This window comes from Ovis canadensis, chromosome 1, assembly GCF_042477335.2.
Source record: "Ovis canadensis isolate MfBH-ARS-UI-01 breed Bighorn chromosome 1, ARS-UI_OviCan_v2, whole genome shotgun sequence".
Lineage (NCBI taxonomy): Eukaryota > Metazoa > Chordata > Mammalia > Artiodactyla > Bovidae > Ovis > Ovis canadensis.
In genome coordinates, this window is record NC_091245.1 from 104591399 (window position 1) to 104607704 (window position 16306).

Below are 16306 nucleotides of genomic sequence, written 5' to 3' on the forward strand. Positions count from 1 at the left end.
ATATTTTCCACTCTTACATGGAGACAACAGATCTATCACCTAGTTGGTGAAGGACTAAAGAGAGAGCAAGAGCAGGTAGGTATGTTGAGTGAGCCCTGGAGCACCTTCAGTTCTCAGTAAGTGGCGGGGGGTTATTGTTCTGAGACCGAGTTTGTAGAAGGACTGAATAAATAAAAATGGAGACAATGCAGCCTTCAGAGTCCAAAATTCCATCCAGAATTTAGGTCCAGAAACTTTAGGTCCAGAAACCCAGTTTTCTCTACTCTGATCCCTGTCCTGTTGCCACACACTCCACGGGCCCCAGATCAAGCAGGGGACAGAGAAGCCTCTAGGGGAAGATCTTGGGAGGTGCAGTGTGTCCTGGGGTTCTGCTGGGAGAGGCTGAGCACACCCTCCTGGGTGTGGCCCACCCACCTGAGTGGGGCAATGCTCCAGGAAGCAGAGAGCGAACAGAGCCGCAGGGCTCCCAGCCCCGGGAAGCGCTCGGCTAAGCCTTATAAAGGGGCCAGTCTCCATCCAGGGCGCATCTCACTCATCCTTCTCCTTGGTGACGTCTCCTCTGATCAGGTAAGTCTGCTCCGGCCTATCTCTCTTTTCTAGGAGGAGCCGGGAAGCAGCTCTGGAAGGGGATGCAGGAGCCTGTGGTCCAGTCCCGACTCTGCCGCCAACTGGGCTGTGTGCCTTCACCCCTGCTGAGGTCCCATCTGTGTGGCAAGATGACCAATGCTCCCTGCCCCTCCACTGGCTCCTCGGTGATGCTCTTGTGGACACGTGCCCAGTGGGAGCTGAGGACCCTCCCCCTCCTCTTGCTTTTTTCCTTCTCTGGATTCACCTGCTTATCAGGTCAAAAAACCCACCGACCCCACCCTTGAGGAGAGTGGGAGCCCAAGCCAAAGCCTTAACCCCAGGCCTGGGACCCCCCTACTCACCATTACTCTGGTGAGACGTCCTGCCCTGACCTGGAGAAAAGACTGATCAACCAGAGCTCCCCACCTCCTCCCAGCAGGAAAATGCTCAGGGACCGTCTGCACACGGGGCTCGGCTCTGGTCTTGGCCACGTTGACAGAGGCCTTGGGTGGGTCCTCTTACTGACAGAACAGTGGGCTCTTTCTCCTCCATCAGAAGGCAGTGGGGTTTGTCTTAGATACTGATACGCGTGATGCAGGGTCATGTCCTGGCTGCTGAGGGAAGTCTGGCATGGGAGGGCTGCTCTGTCCCATTTCTCTGCTGGGGTCCAGGGCAGCCCAGACCTCTGACTGCTGGGGGAAGAACCTGCTTAGGGAAGTCCGACGTTCTCTTTATTTTAAGGAGGTCAGGTCTCGGAGGTGCAGATAGTGCCCAGTAACAGAAAAGCGGACGGACCCCCATCTCCCACATTCCACCCAACAGCCTAGAACTGAGTTGTGTATTTCCTTTCACTTCAAATTCCCAGCTGATTCTGATCCCCAGTCCCTCTTCCTCCCTCAGGGGTGGTCAGGAAGACCCCCACCAGGGCTCAGGACAGGACTGCATTTCTGCCCACTTATTGTAGGCTTGCTTCATGGTCCAGGTGGGCTTCTAGGGGGTCTTCCGGAAGCAGCCCAGGAGGCTCAGACCAGACCAGAGGGGACACTGTCCTGCCCCCGCGACTCTGACCCTGACGCTGAACCTGGAGGAGATGGATTTGCTGCTGTTTGGGGGGTGGGCTCCTCCACGGCTCTGGTTGCTGCGTCCCGCCTCAGGCCCAGTCTGCTCACTGGGGCTGGCCCCGTCTCTGCTTCCACATGCTGTGGGCCTCCCCACAGAGGAGTCTGCCGGTCTCCTTCACCTCCTCACGCCCTGAGCTGTGGGAACCCAGGCCCACGCCTGGGCACGCCCTCCTGCTCCTCAGCCTCTCCTCCCAGCACGCAGAGAAGCAGTTTCTTCTGTCCCATCTGAGCCGCGCTGCGCTGGCTGCTCAGCCCCCATCCATGTGTCTGATCTTGGGGACTCTTCCCTGGGGAAGGACACAGAAGGTCACTGACCCCTCTTCCGGCAGCTCTTTGGAAGCCAAGATGAGCGGCTCTCAGCTAGAGCAGGCCATTTTAGCCTTGATCGACCTGTTTCACAAACACTCGGGACCCGATGACACCATCGAGAAGGAGGCCCTGCTGCAGCTGCTGAAGGATAACTTCCCCAACTTCCTCGGTGCCTGTGTGAGTGGGCTTCTGGTCCCCCATGGCGACGGGGTCCCGGCCCCCCGTGGCGGCGGGGTCCCTGGTCCCCCGTGGTGGCGGGATCCTGGCATGACTGAGGGCCCTTCCCGGGAGACTTTGGACAAGTCACTCTCATTCTCTGATTCTCACTTTCTCATCTGCAAAAGGGCCTCATAGAACTTCCTGTCCCGTCCTCTATCAGGGGGTGAAGAGATGCTGTATGTCGCAAAGTAGGAAAATGTGTGGATACAAGTAGTTGATGATGAGTTATCAAAAAGCGCTACAACTGGAGGGCAGTGGATGGGTCCCCTCTCACCTGTCCCACCTTCTGTATGAGACCCAAACTCTTCTGCTCACACCCTGAGAGGCTCTAGCAGCACCCCTTAGGGTTCTTGAGATCAGAGGGAAGGTGACAGAAATTCCATCACTGACAGAGCTTAAGACCATTTTATACAACAAAGAACTCATCCACCTACCTGATTTAACCGGACAATTCGATGAACTGATTACAAAAAGAAGAGGTTACTAGTGAAAGCAAGAAGAGGGAACTCAGAGCAAGTAAGGTCTCATAGGTCAAAAGAAGAAGGGGTTGGCATGGGGCAGACAAGGGTAGGGCTTATTTTGAGTCCCTGAGCAGAACTTAGGTAGGTGGTCCCCTGCAGGGAGTTGGGTGGTGGGTGGTGGTCTGGGGCTGGAGACTCCCCCCACCAGCACACTGATCAGGAAAGCTCTGGGCAGAGCCTGCTCACCATGTGAGGCTTTCATCCAAGTTCACATTTGGGGAAGGACTCTCCATTGAACTGCTGGGCAACGTCAGTGTCCCCACCTCATCCCACACCTCCCCTCCTCAATACCACACCAGACACCTCTGTGCTGCACTGGGTCCTCATTTCTCTGTCTCTACTTCTTCCTCTTCTCCCAGCTCATCACTTTTGTGGCGCTAAATTTGCCTGTTTTGGTGTCTTTTTCCCACAGGAGAAAAGGGGCCGACATTACTTGTCCAATATCTTTGAGAAAAAGGACAAGAATAAGGACCAGAAGATTGACTTTTCTGAGTTCCTGTCCTTGCTGGCAGACATAGCCTCAGACTATCACAACCACAGCCACGGAGCGGAGCTCTGTTCTGGGGGAAATCAGTGAGCCCAGAGGCCTCCAGACAATGCAAGAAACAATAAAGTGTTGTCTCCCCAGATTCTGGCTTATGTCCTTTCTTTATGGGGATGCCTATGTTGTCATAACTGCTACTCCTTGGTGAATGTTATCTGGAATTTCCACCAGGTGAATGGACCAAGGAGGCGCTAGCAGTGCGCCCTCTCTTGGCCTCCAGCATCAATGCGCATTTTCTCGGCAGGGCCTCTTGTCCTCCTCTCCGTGCTCCCTAATAAATGTACAGATGGGGTCCCAGACATGGAGGCCGGGACAAAGCATTCCAGCAGGCCCCAGACATGCTTTTCCTTGTGAAGGCAGGGCTCAGCATCCGGTGATCAAGAAACTGCAGTAAGCAGAAGCCAGTGTCTCCACACTGGGCCTCATGCCCCATCGTCTTCCCGAGGGGCTGTGGAGACTGGCACCGCTTTATAAGGGTTTTCTTGCTGGGCGGGTGCGCGGGGGAGTTTGAGGACACGGCCATTTGCCGCTGTGAACAGGAGGTTCAGCAGTACCCGACGGCTGGGTCTCCTGTCCTGTGGCCTGGGGTCCCTGGGCTGTGTCCTGGTCCCCATGCATGCGCTGGTGTGTTTTCGCCTGCGTAAGTGTGCCTGTGGAAGTGAGAGTCACCCTGTTTGCTGAGCGGATTCTCAGTAGCTGTTTGCTACAAGCCAGGAGCTGGGTGTTTGGGGATAGCCCGTGGTGATGGACGCTCCAGGCAGAGGAGGTCTAGCTAGTCCAGGGGACCAAACATCCTATCGGAGTCAAGTGAGGAGACAGGACCGAAGAAGGAGCACGGTGGAGAAGCCGCTCAGGGAGGGGGAGGAGAAGGAGCGCTGTGCCGAGCGTGCGTGTCCCGTCTCCTCTATCCGCCGCCGGTAGGGGCATGTCATTACCCATTGGCCCTTTGAAGCCAGGCGAGGTGCTAGGGGCTGAGGATTTAGAAACGAGCACAACACAGGGACTTCCCAACAGGTCATTGGCGCTCCTCAGAGCATCTCCAGGGCGCCACGAGGCAGAGTCAGCGCTTACCCCCTCCCCAGTGCCACTTACAGGTCGTGTCCCTGCAGGTTCAGCCAGCGTCCCCTCCTTGAGGGCACCTCTTCTGGCCCAATCACTCCCCACCCCCCGCCCACTCAGCCTCCCACCAACCTCTTCATCAGGCAAACCTTCTTCCTGGATGAATCGGGCAACTGTCTCCACACCCTTCTGCTCTCCCGCCAGCAGGCGACATGTAGGATAAGTTATTGTCCAGGTGGGTGGCTGCTCAGCTTCCTTGACACCATTCCTCGAGCACTTCAATTTCCACACCATCACCTCCTCTCTGCTTCAGGAACATCCTTGGCAAGACTATTTTGCCAACATTCATAACCAATGAAAAATAAGAAAATAGGCTGATTCATGTCAATATATGGCAAAAACCACTACAATATTGTAATTAGCCTCCGATTAAAATAAATAAATTTTTTTAAAATAAGAAAATAGCACTAATAAAAGTGATTTTAAAAAATAACACTAGTAATCAGAACAAGGCAGGCAACAGTTTATTGACTCCTGAGAGGTCTTCATTGAGACCTCTGGGCTGAGCTGGGCCTGGCTAATCTCTGACCCTCAATACAGGGCTTCTAGCCATGGGACTGGCTGTGTAAATCTACAGCAACTGCAGCATCAGTAGAGAGAAACTCGGGAAAGCTGATCTTCTCATCTTCTTATCTTCTTTCTTAAAGAACTCTTCTAAGAAGTCTGGCTCTAACCAACTCACAGACTTAGAGAACCAACTTATGATTGCCAGTTGGGAGGGATGGAACAAAGGGATAGTTAGAGAGCTTGAGATGAATAGAGACACACTTGCATATATAGAATGGAAAATGAACAAGGACCACCTACTATATAGCAGAGGGAACACCGCTCAATGTTAAGGGGCAGCCTGGATAGAAGTTTGGCAGAGAATGGATACATATACCTGTGTGGCTAAGTCCCTTCTATCCATCTGAAACTAGACAACATTGTTATTAGGCTACGCAAGCATGCTAAGTCGCTTTAGTCACATCTGACTCTGTGCGAGGCTATGGACTGTAGCCCACTAGGCTCCTCTGTCCTTGGGATTCTGCAGCAAGAGTACTGGAGCGGGTTGCCATACCCTCCTCCAGGGGATCTTCCCGACCCAAGAATCCAACCTGTGTCTCTTACGGCTCCTGCATTGATAGGTGGGTTCTTTACCACTAGTGCCACCTGGGAAACCCTGTTAACAGGGTATATCCCAATACAAAATAAAAAGTTTAATTTAAAAAAAAGATTTTTTTCAGGATTGGGAACTCATGTACACCTGTGAACAAAACTTTTAAGACAAAAAGCAAAAAAATAAAAGAAAGAAAGAAAGAAATCTGGCTCTTTCTTTACTGTGGGGAGAAGATATCAAACAAAGGAAAACTCGATTACAGCCCTGGCCTGGAGCGAGGAAGGAGGATGGCAGAGGCAGAGAATAAGCGGGGTGACTGTGGGCTGCAGGGATGGGGCGGGAGCCCTGGCCCTGGGCTTTCCAGCTGGTGGCTCTTCAGCTGTAATGATAGCACACACTGGACACCAGGAAGTTCTAGGTAGGGCCTGCCTGTGCTCCGGGATGCTCAACACTCATTCTCCCTAGTCTGACACCCCTGGGATCGCAGTCTCAAAACTACCCTCACTCACCATTATTCCCCTGTGTGTGTGGGTCCATTCTCAGTCCTCAGTCATATCCAACTCCCTTACAACCCTATGGACTGTGGTCCCACCAGGCTCCTCTGTCCATGGAGTTTTCCAGGCAAGAATACTGGAGTGGGTTGACATTTCCTCCTGCAGGGGTTCTTCCCAACCCAGGGAATGAACACACATCTCTTGCATCTCCTGCACTGGCAGGTTCTTTACCACTTGCCACCTGGAAAGCCAGGTTCCATGGCCCAACCAGAGGAGCCCCCCAGAGCCCTGCTGGAGTTGAGGCTAATTTTCACCAAGGTCATGGGATGCAAGTGCAGCCCAGAGGGTAATGGGGCATTTGCTCTTGGGATTTGTAGGCTAAGTTCAGTTCAGTTCAGTTGCTCAGTCATGTCCGACTCTTTGCAACCCCATGAATCGCAGCACACCAGGCCTCCCTGTCCATCACCAACTCCCAGAGTGCACTCAGATTCACTTCCATCGAGTCAGTGATGCCATCCAACCATCTCATCCTCGGTCATCCCCTTCTCCTACTGCCCCCAATCCCTCCCAGCATCAGAGTCTTTTCCAATGAGTCAACTCTTCGCATGAGGTGGCCAAAGTACTGAGTTTCAGCTTTAGCATCATTCCCTCCAAAGAAATCCCAGGGCTGATCGCCTTCAGAATGAACTGGTTGGATCTCCTTGCAGTCCAAGGGGCTCTCAAGAGTCTTCTCCAACACCACAGTTCAAAAGCATCAATTCTTCGGCATTCAGCCTTCTTCACAGTCCAACTCTCACATCCACACATGACCACAGGAAAAACCACAGCCTTGACTAGATGAACCTTTGTTGGCAAAGTAATGTCTCTGCTTTTCAATATGCTATCTAGGTTGGTCATAACTTTCCTTCCAAGGAGTAAGCGTCTTTTAATTTCATGGCTGTGATCACCATCTGCAGTGATTTTGGAGCCCAAAAAATTAAGTCTGACACTGTTTCCACTGTTTCCCCATCTATTTCCCATGAAATGATGGGACCGGATACAATGATCTTCGTTTTCTGAATGTTGAGCTTTAAACCAACTTTTTCACTCTCCTCTTTCACTTTCATCAAGAGGCTTTTGAGTTCCTCCTCACTTTCTGCCATAAGGATGGTGTCATCTGCATATCTGAGGTTATTGATATTTCTCCCGGCCATCTTGATTCCAGCTTGTGTTTCTTCCTGTCCAGCGTTTCTCATGATGTACTCTGCATATAAGTCAAATAAGCAGGGTGACAACATACAGCCTTGATGTACTCCTTTTCCTATTTGAAACCAGTCTGTTGTTCCATGTCCAGTTCTAACTGTTGCTTCCTGACCTGCATACAGGTTTCTCAAGAGGCAAGTCAGGTGGTCTGGTATTCCCACCTCTTCCAGAATTTTCCACAGTGTATTGTGATCCATACAGTCAAAGGCTTTGGCATAGTCAATAAAGCAGAAATAGATGTTTTTCTGGAACTCTCTTGCTTTTTCAATGATCCAGCGGATGTTGGCAATTTGATCTCTGGTTCCTCTGCCTTTTCTAAAACCAGCTTGAACATCAGGAAGTTCACGGTTCACGTATTGCTGAAGCCTGGCTTGGAGAGTTTTGAGCATGACTTTACTAGCATGTGACATGAGTGCAATTGTGTGGTAGTTTGAGCATTCTTTGACACTGCCTTTCTTTGGGATTGGAATGAAAACTGACTTTTCCAGTCCTGTGGCCACTGCTGAGTTTTCCAAATTTGCTGGCATACTGAGTGCAGCACTTTCACAGCATCATCTTTTAGGATTTGAAACAGCTCAACTGGAATTCCATCACCTCCACTAGCTTTGTTCATAGTGATGCTTCTAAGGCCCACTTGACTTCACATTCCAGGATGTCTGGCTCTAGGTGAGTGATCACACCATCGTGATTATCTGGGTCGTGACAATCTTTTTCGTACAGTTCTTCTGTGTATTCTTGCCACTTCTTCTTAATATCTTCTGCTTCTGTTAGGTCCATGCCATTTCTGTCCTTTATCAAGCCCATCTTTGCATGAAACATTCCCTTGGTATCTCTAATTTTCTTGAAGAGATCTCTAGTCTTTCCCATTCTGTTGTTTTCCTCTATTTCTTTGCATTGATTGCTGAAGAAGTCTTTCTTATCTCTTCTTGCTATTCTTTGGAATTCTGCATTCAGATGCTTATATCTTTCCTTTTCTCCTTTGCTTTTCGCTTCTCTTCTTTTCATAGCTATTTGTAAGGCCTCCCCAGACAGCCATTTTCCTTTTGGCATTTCTTTTCCTTGGGGATGGTCTTGATCCCTGTCTCCTGTACAATGTCACGAACCTCATTCCATAGTTCATCAGGCACTCTATCTATCAGATCTAGTCCCTTAAATCTATTTCTCACTTCCACTGTATAATCATAAAGGATTTGATTTAGGTCATACCTGAATGGTCTAGTGGTTTTCCCTACTTTCTTCAATTTGTCTGAATTTGGCAATAAGGAGTTCATGATCTGAGCCACAGTCAGCTCCCGGTTTTGTTTTTGTTGACTGTATAGAGCTTCTCCATCTTTGGCTGCAAAGAATATAATCAATCTGATTTCAGTGTTGACCATCTGGTGATGTCCATGTGTAGAGTCTTCTCTTGTGTTGTTGGAAGAGGGTGTTTGCTATGACCAGTGCGTTCTGTTGGCAGAACTCTGTTAGTCTTTGCCCTGCTTCATTCTGCATTCCAAGGCCAAATTTGCCTGTTACTCCAGGTGTTTCTTGACTTCCTACTTTTGCATTCCAGTCCCCTATAATGAAAAGGACATCTTTTTTGAGTGTTAGTTCTAAAAGGTCTTGTAGGTCTTCATAGAACCATTCAACTTCACCTTCTTCAGCATTACTGTTTGGGGCATAGACTTGGATTACTGTGATATTGAATGGTTTGCCTTGGAAACGAACAGAGATCATTCTGTCGTTTTTGAGATTGCATCCAAGTACTGCATTTCAGACTCTTTTGTTGACCATGATAGCTACTCCATTTCTTCTGAGGGATTCCTGCCCACAGTAGTAGATATAATGGTCATCTGAGTGAAATTCACCCATTCTAGTCCATTTTAGTTCGCTGATTCCTAGAATGTCGACGTTCACTCTTGCCATCTCTTGTTTGACCACTTCCAATTTGCCTTGATTCATGGACCTGACATTCCAGGTTCCTACGCAATATTGCTCTTTACAGCATTGGACCTTGCTTCTATCACCAGTCACATCCACAGCTGGATATTGTTTGTCCATCCTAACTCCAGATCAAGACAGGCTGAGGCCAGAATAATGGTTAATAGTGGTCCCAGGACTGGGACAAGGAGGATGTTACAACATGGAGGTATGGGCTGTGAGCCCTCCAGTTCCTCTCTGAGCACCTTGAAGAGATCTGAGTCCAAAAAGCTAGGGGATGCCACAAACTGCAGAGTAAGCAGAAAAAAAGGCAGCAGGGGGTGGAGAAGGCTCTGGAAATCCTAGATTTGGGTCTATCCTCAGCTACCTGGGCTTCCTTGGTAGCTCAGCTGATAAAGAATCTGCCTGCAATGCAGGAGACCCCAGTTTGATTACTAGGTCAGGAAGATCCCTTAGAGCAGGGATAGGCTACCCACTCCAGTATTCATGGGCCTCCCTGGTGGCTCAGATAGCGAAGAATTTGCCTACAGTACTGGAGACCTGGGTTGAGAAGATTCCCTGGAGGAGGGAATGGCAACCCACTCCAGTATTTTTGCCTGGAGAATACCCATGGATGGAGGAGACTGGGGGGCTACAGTCCATGGGGTCACAAAGAGTCAGACACAACTGAGTGACTCAGCACTAAGCACTTGATTACCTACAAAGACATTCTCCCTAGAAGTTTTGTGAATCTGTCTGGATGTCACAGAGCCACCAAAAGGACGTAGGAGGTTATTTATCTAGTCCAGACCCTCAGTACCCAGAAGAGCACACTGAGGCCTAGAGGGAGAAGAGGAATGACTCTTTCTGACTCCCCCAAGACTCTTGGCCCAGAGCTAGTCCCCTGGGCTGAGCAGGAAACAAAGCTGGGACCTCGTGCCTTCAACCTGTAAGAAGCAAAGCAGCATGGAGGATGAGAGCTCTGCTCTGAGGTGAAGGGTGATCCTTTCACAGTCCTCAGATTTGAGCTTGTTCCATCAGTTGCCCAGATGACACTGCTCTGGGTGGGGACACACACTCAGAACTCGGCCCAACCCAGACCCTGCTCAGAGCCCTGTGGGGCTGGCCTGGCAGGTGGTGACAAAAGGAAGATGAGAGGGATGCTGTGCCTCAGGAAATAGGACATTTGGGGATTTGCAGGTGGAACCAGAGTGTCTGATTATGTATCCAGTGAGTCACTAGACCAACGTTCATTAACTGTCAATCATGTAAGAGCTGCTGCCCTCAGTGACAGTTTACTACATGCCAGACAGCGTGCTAAGAGCTTTAAATGCATTGCCTCATTTAATCCTCAGAAAAACCCTGTGCCAAGGGTCTCAGTACCCCAGTTTACAGATGTGAGGCTGAGGGCTTAGTAAACCTCCCAGGAGTGCTTCCTGGTAAATGCCAAAGCCAGGGTTGAAACCCAAGACTTGCTGACTCTGAAGGCCAGCTCCTAGGACAGCAGAAATCGGAGTCTGTGTCTGTCTCTGGGCTGAGCAAGGAGGGTCTCTGCCCTGGCTCTGCTCCACCGGAGCCCACCATCCAGGGCAGGTACTGTGTGCACAGACAGGTGGCCAGGAGAGCGACAGCTAAACAAGCAGGGCCCTGACTCATCAAGGCCCTGGGGACCTCCATCCCGCTGCTCTGCCGACTCCACGGCCTAGGCCGTGGGGAGGGGTCTTCTGTGATCTCCGGAGCCCTGGTTCTCCTGCTCCTGCTGATCACTGGCTACTCCCAAAGGGTCTGCTAGAGAGGAAGCACTTGTGCCTTCTGAGGAAAACCACTTTTACTGGAAACGTTTTGCCTAGCCAATGGCCCAGAAAGGCAACTAGGGTATTTACAGCTGAAGGGACCATGGTCCAGGAGGCAGGTAGGCTTGGCCAAAGTCACAGAGCTGGGAAGGGGCAGACTCGGGGTCATACCCAGTGGTCCCACCTCCTGCTGAACATCCCTACTGCTCAGGCTCAGAGCCCTGGGGGTCTGAATCCTGCAGGGAGAATGTTGTTACCTCCAGTCACCAACGGGACCTGTGGGGCCGGAACAGCAGCCTGCTGACTCACTGGGTTCACTCTGCCTGCTCTGCACTACGAATCACTGTCTGTGGAGTGAGGGGAGCCTGGAATATTCAGTGAGCACCCACCCAGGCACCCTCATGCTCCCTGGGGCTGCTTCTCACACCTCTCTGTAGTAAGGCCCATTCCTGAAGTCCACCCTATTCCCCTGAAGCTGCTCCTCCCAGCTCTCAGGGTCTACCAGCAGTACCAGCACGCATGCACGCTCAGTCACTAAGTCATGTCCTACTCTTTGCAACCCCATGGATGATAATCCACCAGGCTCTTCTGTCCATGGGATTCTGGAATCCCATTTCAAGAATATTGGAGTGAGTTGCCATGCCCTCTTCCAGGGGATCTTCCTGACCCAGGGATTGAACCTGCATCTCCTGAGTCTCCTTGCATTGGCAGGCAGGTTCTTTACCACTGAGGCACCAGGGAAGCCCCCCTGCCCCAGAGGCCTGGCATTCTGGTTCGGCTTTTCCCCCAGCTTTCCCTCAACATGCACACACACACACACACACACGTGCACGCTCGCGCACACACAGAGCGTGGGCCCATACATGTGCGTCCACTGACTAAATCTGCATGTCACTTCTTGAAAGCATCTCTGTATCCTCTACATGGCCTGCCTGCCAGCCTCCTCCAGGCAGGCCCTCCTGTACCAGGTTTTCAAATGATTTTACCACCAGATACCTTCTGCAAACCAAATTGCTTCCAGTGACCAGAGATAGAAAATGGTAGAACAGACTTGTGGACACAGCAAGGGAGAGAGGATGGACAAATTGAGAGAGTAGCATTGAAACATATACATTACCATACGTAAAATAGATCAGTCAGTCAGTTCTGTCACTCAGGCGTGTCCAACTCTTTGCGACCCCGGGGACTGCAGCACATCAGGCCTCCCTGTCCATCACCAACTCCCGGAGTTTATTCAAACTCATGTCCATCAAGCCAGTGATGCCATCCAGCCATCTCATCCTCTATTGTCCCCTTCTACTCCTACCTTCCATCTTTCTCAGCATCAGGGTCTTTTCCAATGAGCCAGTTCTTCCCATCAGTTGGCCAAAGTATTGGAGTTTCAGCTTCAGCATCAGTCTTTCCAGTGAATATTCAGGACTGATTTCCTTTAGAAGGGACTGGTTATATTTCTCTGCAGTCCAAGAGACTCTCAAGGGACTCTTCTTCAACACCACAGAAGAATTGATGCTTTCAATTTTTTCAATTCTTTTGAACTGATGCTTATAAAGCACAGCCTTCTTCATAGTTCAACTCTCACTTCCATACACAACTACTGGAAAAACCATAGCTTTGACTAGACAGACCTTTGTTGGCAAAGTAATGTCTCTGTTTTTTAACATGCTGTCTAGGTTGGTCATAGCTTTTCTTCCAATGAGCATCTTTTAATTTCATGGCTGCAGTCACCATCTGCAGTGATTTTGGAACTCCAAAACATAAAGTCTGTCACTGTTTCCATTGTTTCCCCATCTATTTGCCATGAAGTGATGGGACCAGATACCATGATCTTAGTTTCTGAATGTTGAGTTTTAACCCAGGTTTTTCACTCTCTTCTTTCACTTTCATTAAGTTCCTCTTCACCTTCTGCCATAAGGGTGGTGTCATCTGCATATCTGAGGTTATTGATATGGCAGTCTGGCAGTCTTGATTCCAGCTTGTGCTTCATCCAGCCTGGCATTTCACATGATGTACTCTGCATATAAGTTAAATAAGCAGGGTGACAATATACAACCTTGACGCACTCCTTTCCTGATTTGGAACCAATCTGTTGTTCAATGTCCAGTTCTAACTGTTGCTTCTTGACCTGCCCCAGATTTCTCAGGAGGCAGATAAGGTGGTCTGGTATTCCCATCACTTGAAGAATTTTCCACAATTTGTTGTGATCCACACAGTCAAAGGCTTTATTGTAGTCAATAAAGCAAAAGTAGATGTTTTTCTGAAATTCTTTTGCTTTTTCAATGATCCAATGGATGTTAGCAATTTGATCTCTTGTTCCTCTGCCTTTTCTAAATCCAGTGTGAATATCTGGAAGTTCAAAATTCACGTACTGTTGAAGCCTGGCTTGGAGAATTTTGAGCATTACTTTGCTATCTTTTGAGATGACTGCAATTCTGGGGTAGTCTAAACATTCTTTGGCATTGCCTTCCTTTGGGATTGGAATGAAAACTGACTTTTCCAGTCCTGTGGCCACTGCTGAGTTTTCCAAATTTGCTGGCATATTGAGTGTAGCACTTTCACAGCATCATCTTTCAGGATTTGAAATAGCTCAACTGGAATACCATCACCTCCACTAGCTTTGTTCATAGTGATGCTTCCTAAGGCCATTTGACTTCACATTCCAAGATGTCTGGTCCAGATGAGTGATCACACCGTTGTGATTTTCCAGGTCGTGAAGATCTTTTTTGTACAGTTCTTCTGTGTATTCTTGCCACCTCTTCTTAATAGCTTCTGCTTCTCTTAGGTCCATACCATTTCTGTCCTTTATTGTGCCCATCTTTGCATGAAATGTTCCCTTGGTATCTCTAATTTTCTTGAAGAGATCTCTAGTCTTTCCCATTCTATTGCTTTCCTCTATTTCTTTGCACTGATCATTGAAGAAGGCTTTCCTATCTCTCTCCTTGCTATTCTTTGGAAGTCTGCATTCAAATGGGGGTATCTTTCCTTTTCTCCTTTGCCTTTTCCTTCTCTTCTTTTCTGATCTATTTGTAAGGCCTTCTCAGACAACCATTTTGCCTTTTTGCGTTTCTTTTCCATGGGGATGGTCTTGATTCGTGTCTCCTGTGCAATGTCATGAACCTCATTCCATAGTTCATCAGGCACTCTATCTATCAGATCTAATCTCTTGATTCTGTTTCTCACTTCCACTGTATAAGCGCAAGAGATTTGATTTAGGTAATACCTGAATGGTCTAGTGGTTTTCCCTACTTTCTTCAATTTAAGCCTGAATTTGGCAATAAGGAGTTCATGATCTGAGCCACAGTCAGCTCCCGGTCTTGTTTTTGCTGACTGTATAGAGATTCTCCATCTTTGGCTGCAAAGAATTTAATCAGTCTGACTATATCTCAGGCAGGGATTGCCCTGTCTCAGATGGCGGAATAGAAGGATGTGCACTTATCTTCTCCTGCGAGAATTCCAAAATTACAACCTGCTGATGAACAACCATTGACAGGAGAATGTTGGATCCCACCAAAAAAAGATACCCCACGTCCCAGGGCAAAGGAGAAGCCCCAGCAAGATGGCAGGTGGTGCAAAATCGCATTTAGAATCAAACCCCATACCCACCAGATATGCTGAGAGGGCTCAAACAAAACCTTGCACACACCAGGAGACCCCACAGAGAATGAGCCAGACCTGCCTTGGAGTGTTTGAGTGCCTCCTGTGGAGGTACGGGTCAGCAGTGGCCTGCTGCAGAGGCAGGGGCTCTGGGTACTGTTTTGCCCAAGGTCCAAATCCCCAGAACTGAGAGAACAAGACATCCACGGCAACGCAAACGCAAAAAGGGAATTTATTGCTAGGTCAAGCCAGGGCCCCAGCCACATCCAACACAGTGGAGTAGAGCCAGAGCCCTGAGCCCTGGATTACAGTAGTATTTATAGGTTTAGGACAAAGACAGGGAACTGGCAAGGTTGGATTGGTTACAAGGGTTTCTTTGCATCTACTAATTGGCTAGATTTTTGTGCGCGCGGGCTTTCTTAGGAGATTTCTATCGTCGTCCCGATTGGCACATACCAGGCTACAGGGAGCATGCTGACAGGCTGAGTCCTCCTGTTACCAGCAGGGGTAATTTTGATCCCGCCTGGGCATTGTCTCAGCTGTTTCCGGGATGCTTGCTCCAGCCTATTTTAGTCATGTCCTCTATCAGGCCTCAACATTCCCCCCTTGTCCTTTGATCATGGAGAGGAATCCTCCTCTCCATTCACTGTCTGGTATTGTTGTCTTAATACCATTACGTGAACTGTACTGATACGTTCCCTTACAAAGGTTATTAATCTGTTTAAAATACATGGGCCGAAGGTAAGAATGAGTAGGAGTATAATGAGTGGTCTGAGCAAGGTAGAAATTAGTGTTGTCAGCCAAGGAGATTTATGGAACCAGGACTCAAACCATCCCTGTGGGGCTTCTCGCTCTCTCTTGCGCAGTGCTAGTCCTTTTCTCACTTTTGCCATAGACTCTCTTACCACCCCAGTGTGGTCTGCATAGAAGCAACATTCCTCTCCTAAGGCCACACATAATCCGCCTTGTTGCAGGAAGATCAAATCTAGGCCCCTCCTGTTCTGCAAAACCACTTCTGATAGTGAAGTAAGGGACTTTTCAAGGTGGCTGATTGAGCTTTCTAATCTTTCGATATCAAGATCAATGGCTGCTCTTAGGCTAGAATAGTGTTGATTCTGCATTACTAAAGAGGATATCCCAGTTCCTGCCCCGGATGCCCCTAACCCCAGTAGGACTGTGAGGGTTAAGGCTGAGACTGGCTCTCTCTTAGACTGGTGTGAAGCCTCTAGTTTCGGGAGGATTTCATTATTGGAGTGATAGAACAGTCAGGGGACTAATAGTACCAATACACAGAAATCTTTGGAATTATTTAACACCCGCCCGTGAACACAAGGGGCTAAACCTGTGAAGCAGGCCCACCAATTGTCCTAGGGAGGCACCAGGTACCTGTTTGTCACTGTAGAATTTATAGACTTGCAGAGGTGTTGATAGGTTTGGGGGACATTTCCTATGCAAAGGCCCCACCTGGTTACTTCTTGGAGTGTTAATCTGGCGTTTCCTTTTTGCTGCCATCGGCAAGCTGCGTGGTTTGGGGTTGGACTGTAACTTCCTGGGACAGCTATACCTTCATAATAAGGGGGTTTGATGTCATAACATAACCAGCAACTGCTAGTCAGATCTGGGCATGTGGAATTTAGAACCCAATAGGAGTTGATTATCATATTAAATAATGGGTCCTGCTCGTCTTTAATGCTAGGTCCCGTATGGCTAACTGGAGGGGAGTTGCTTGTATTAGTAATGTAGGGCCAGGGAGGCGTTTGGGTGGGTGCTCGGGCGGGGGTGTGTGCA

The 16306-nt window shown here is 49.2% G+C and overlaps 1 protein-coding gene across 1 annotated transcript; it reads left to right on the forward strand.

Moving 5' to 3' along the window:
• Positions 1–1549: 1549 nt before the first annotated feature.
• On the forward strand, positions 1550–3363 carry LOC138429755 (protein S100-A7-like). Its single transcript, XM_069571484.1, has 2 exons — positions 1550–2174; positions 3150–3363. Exons 1-2 carry the CDS (start codon positions 1764–1766, stop codon positions 3312–3314), a joined length of 576 nt encoding a protein of 191 aa, XP_069427585.1. The 5' UTR covers positions 1550–1763; the 3' UTR covers positions 3315–3363.
• The last annotated feature ends 12943 nt before the right edge of the window (positions 3364–16306 follow it).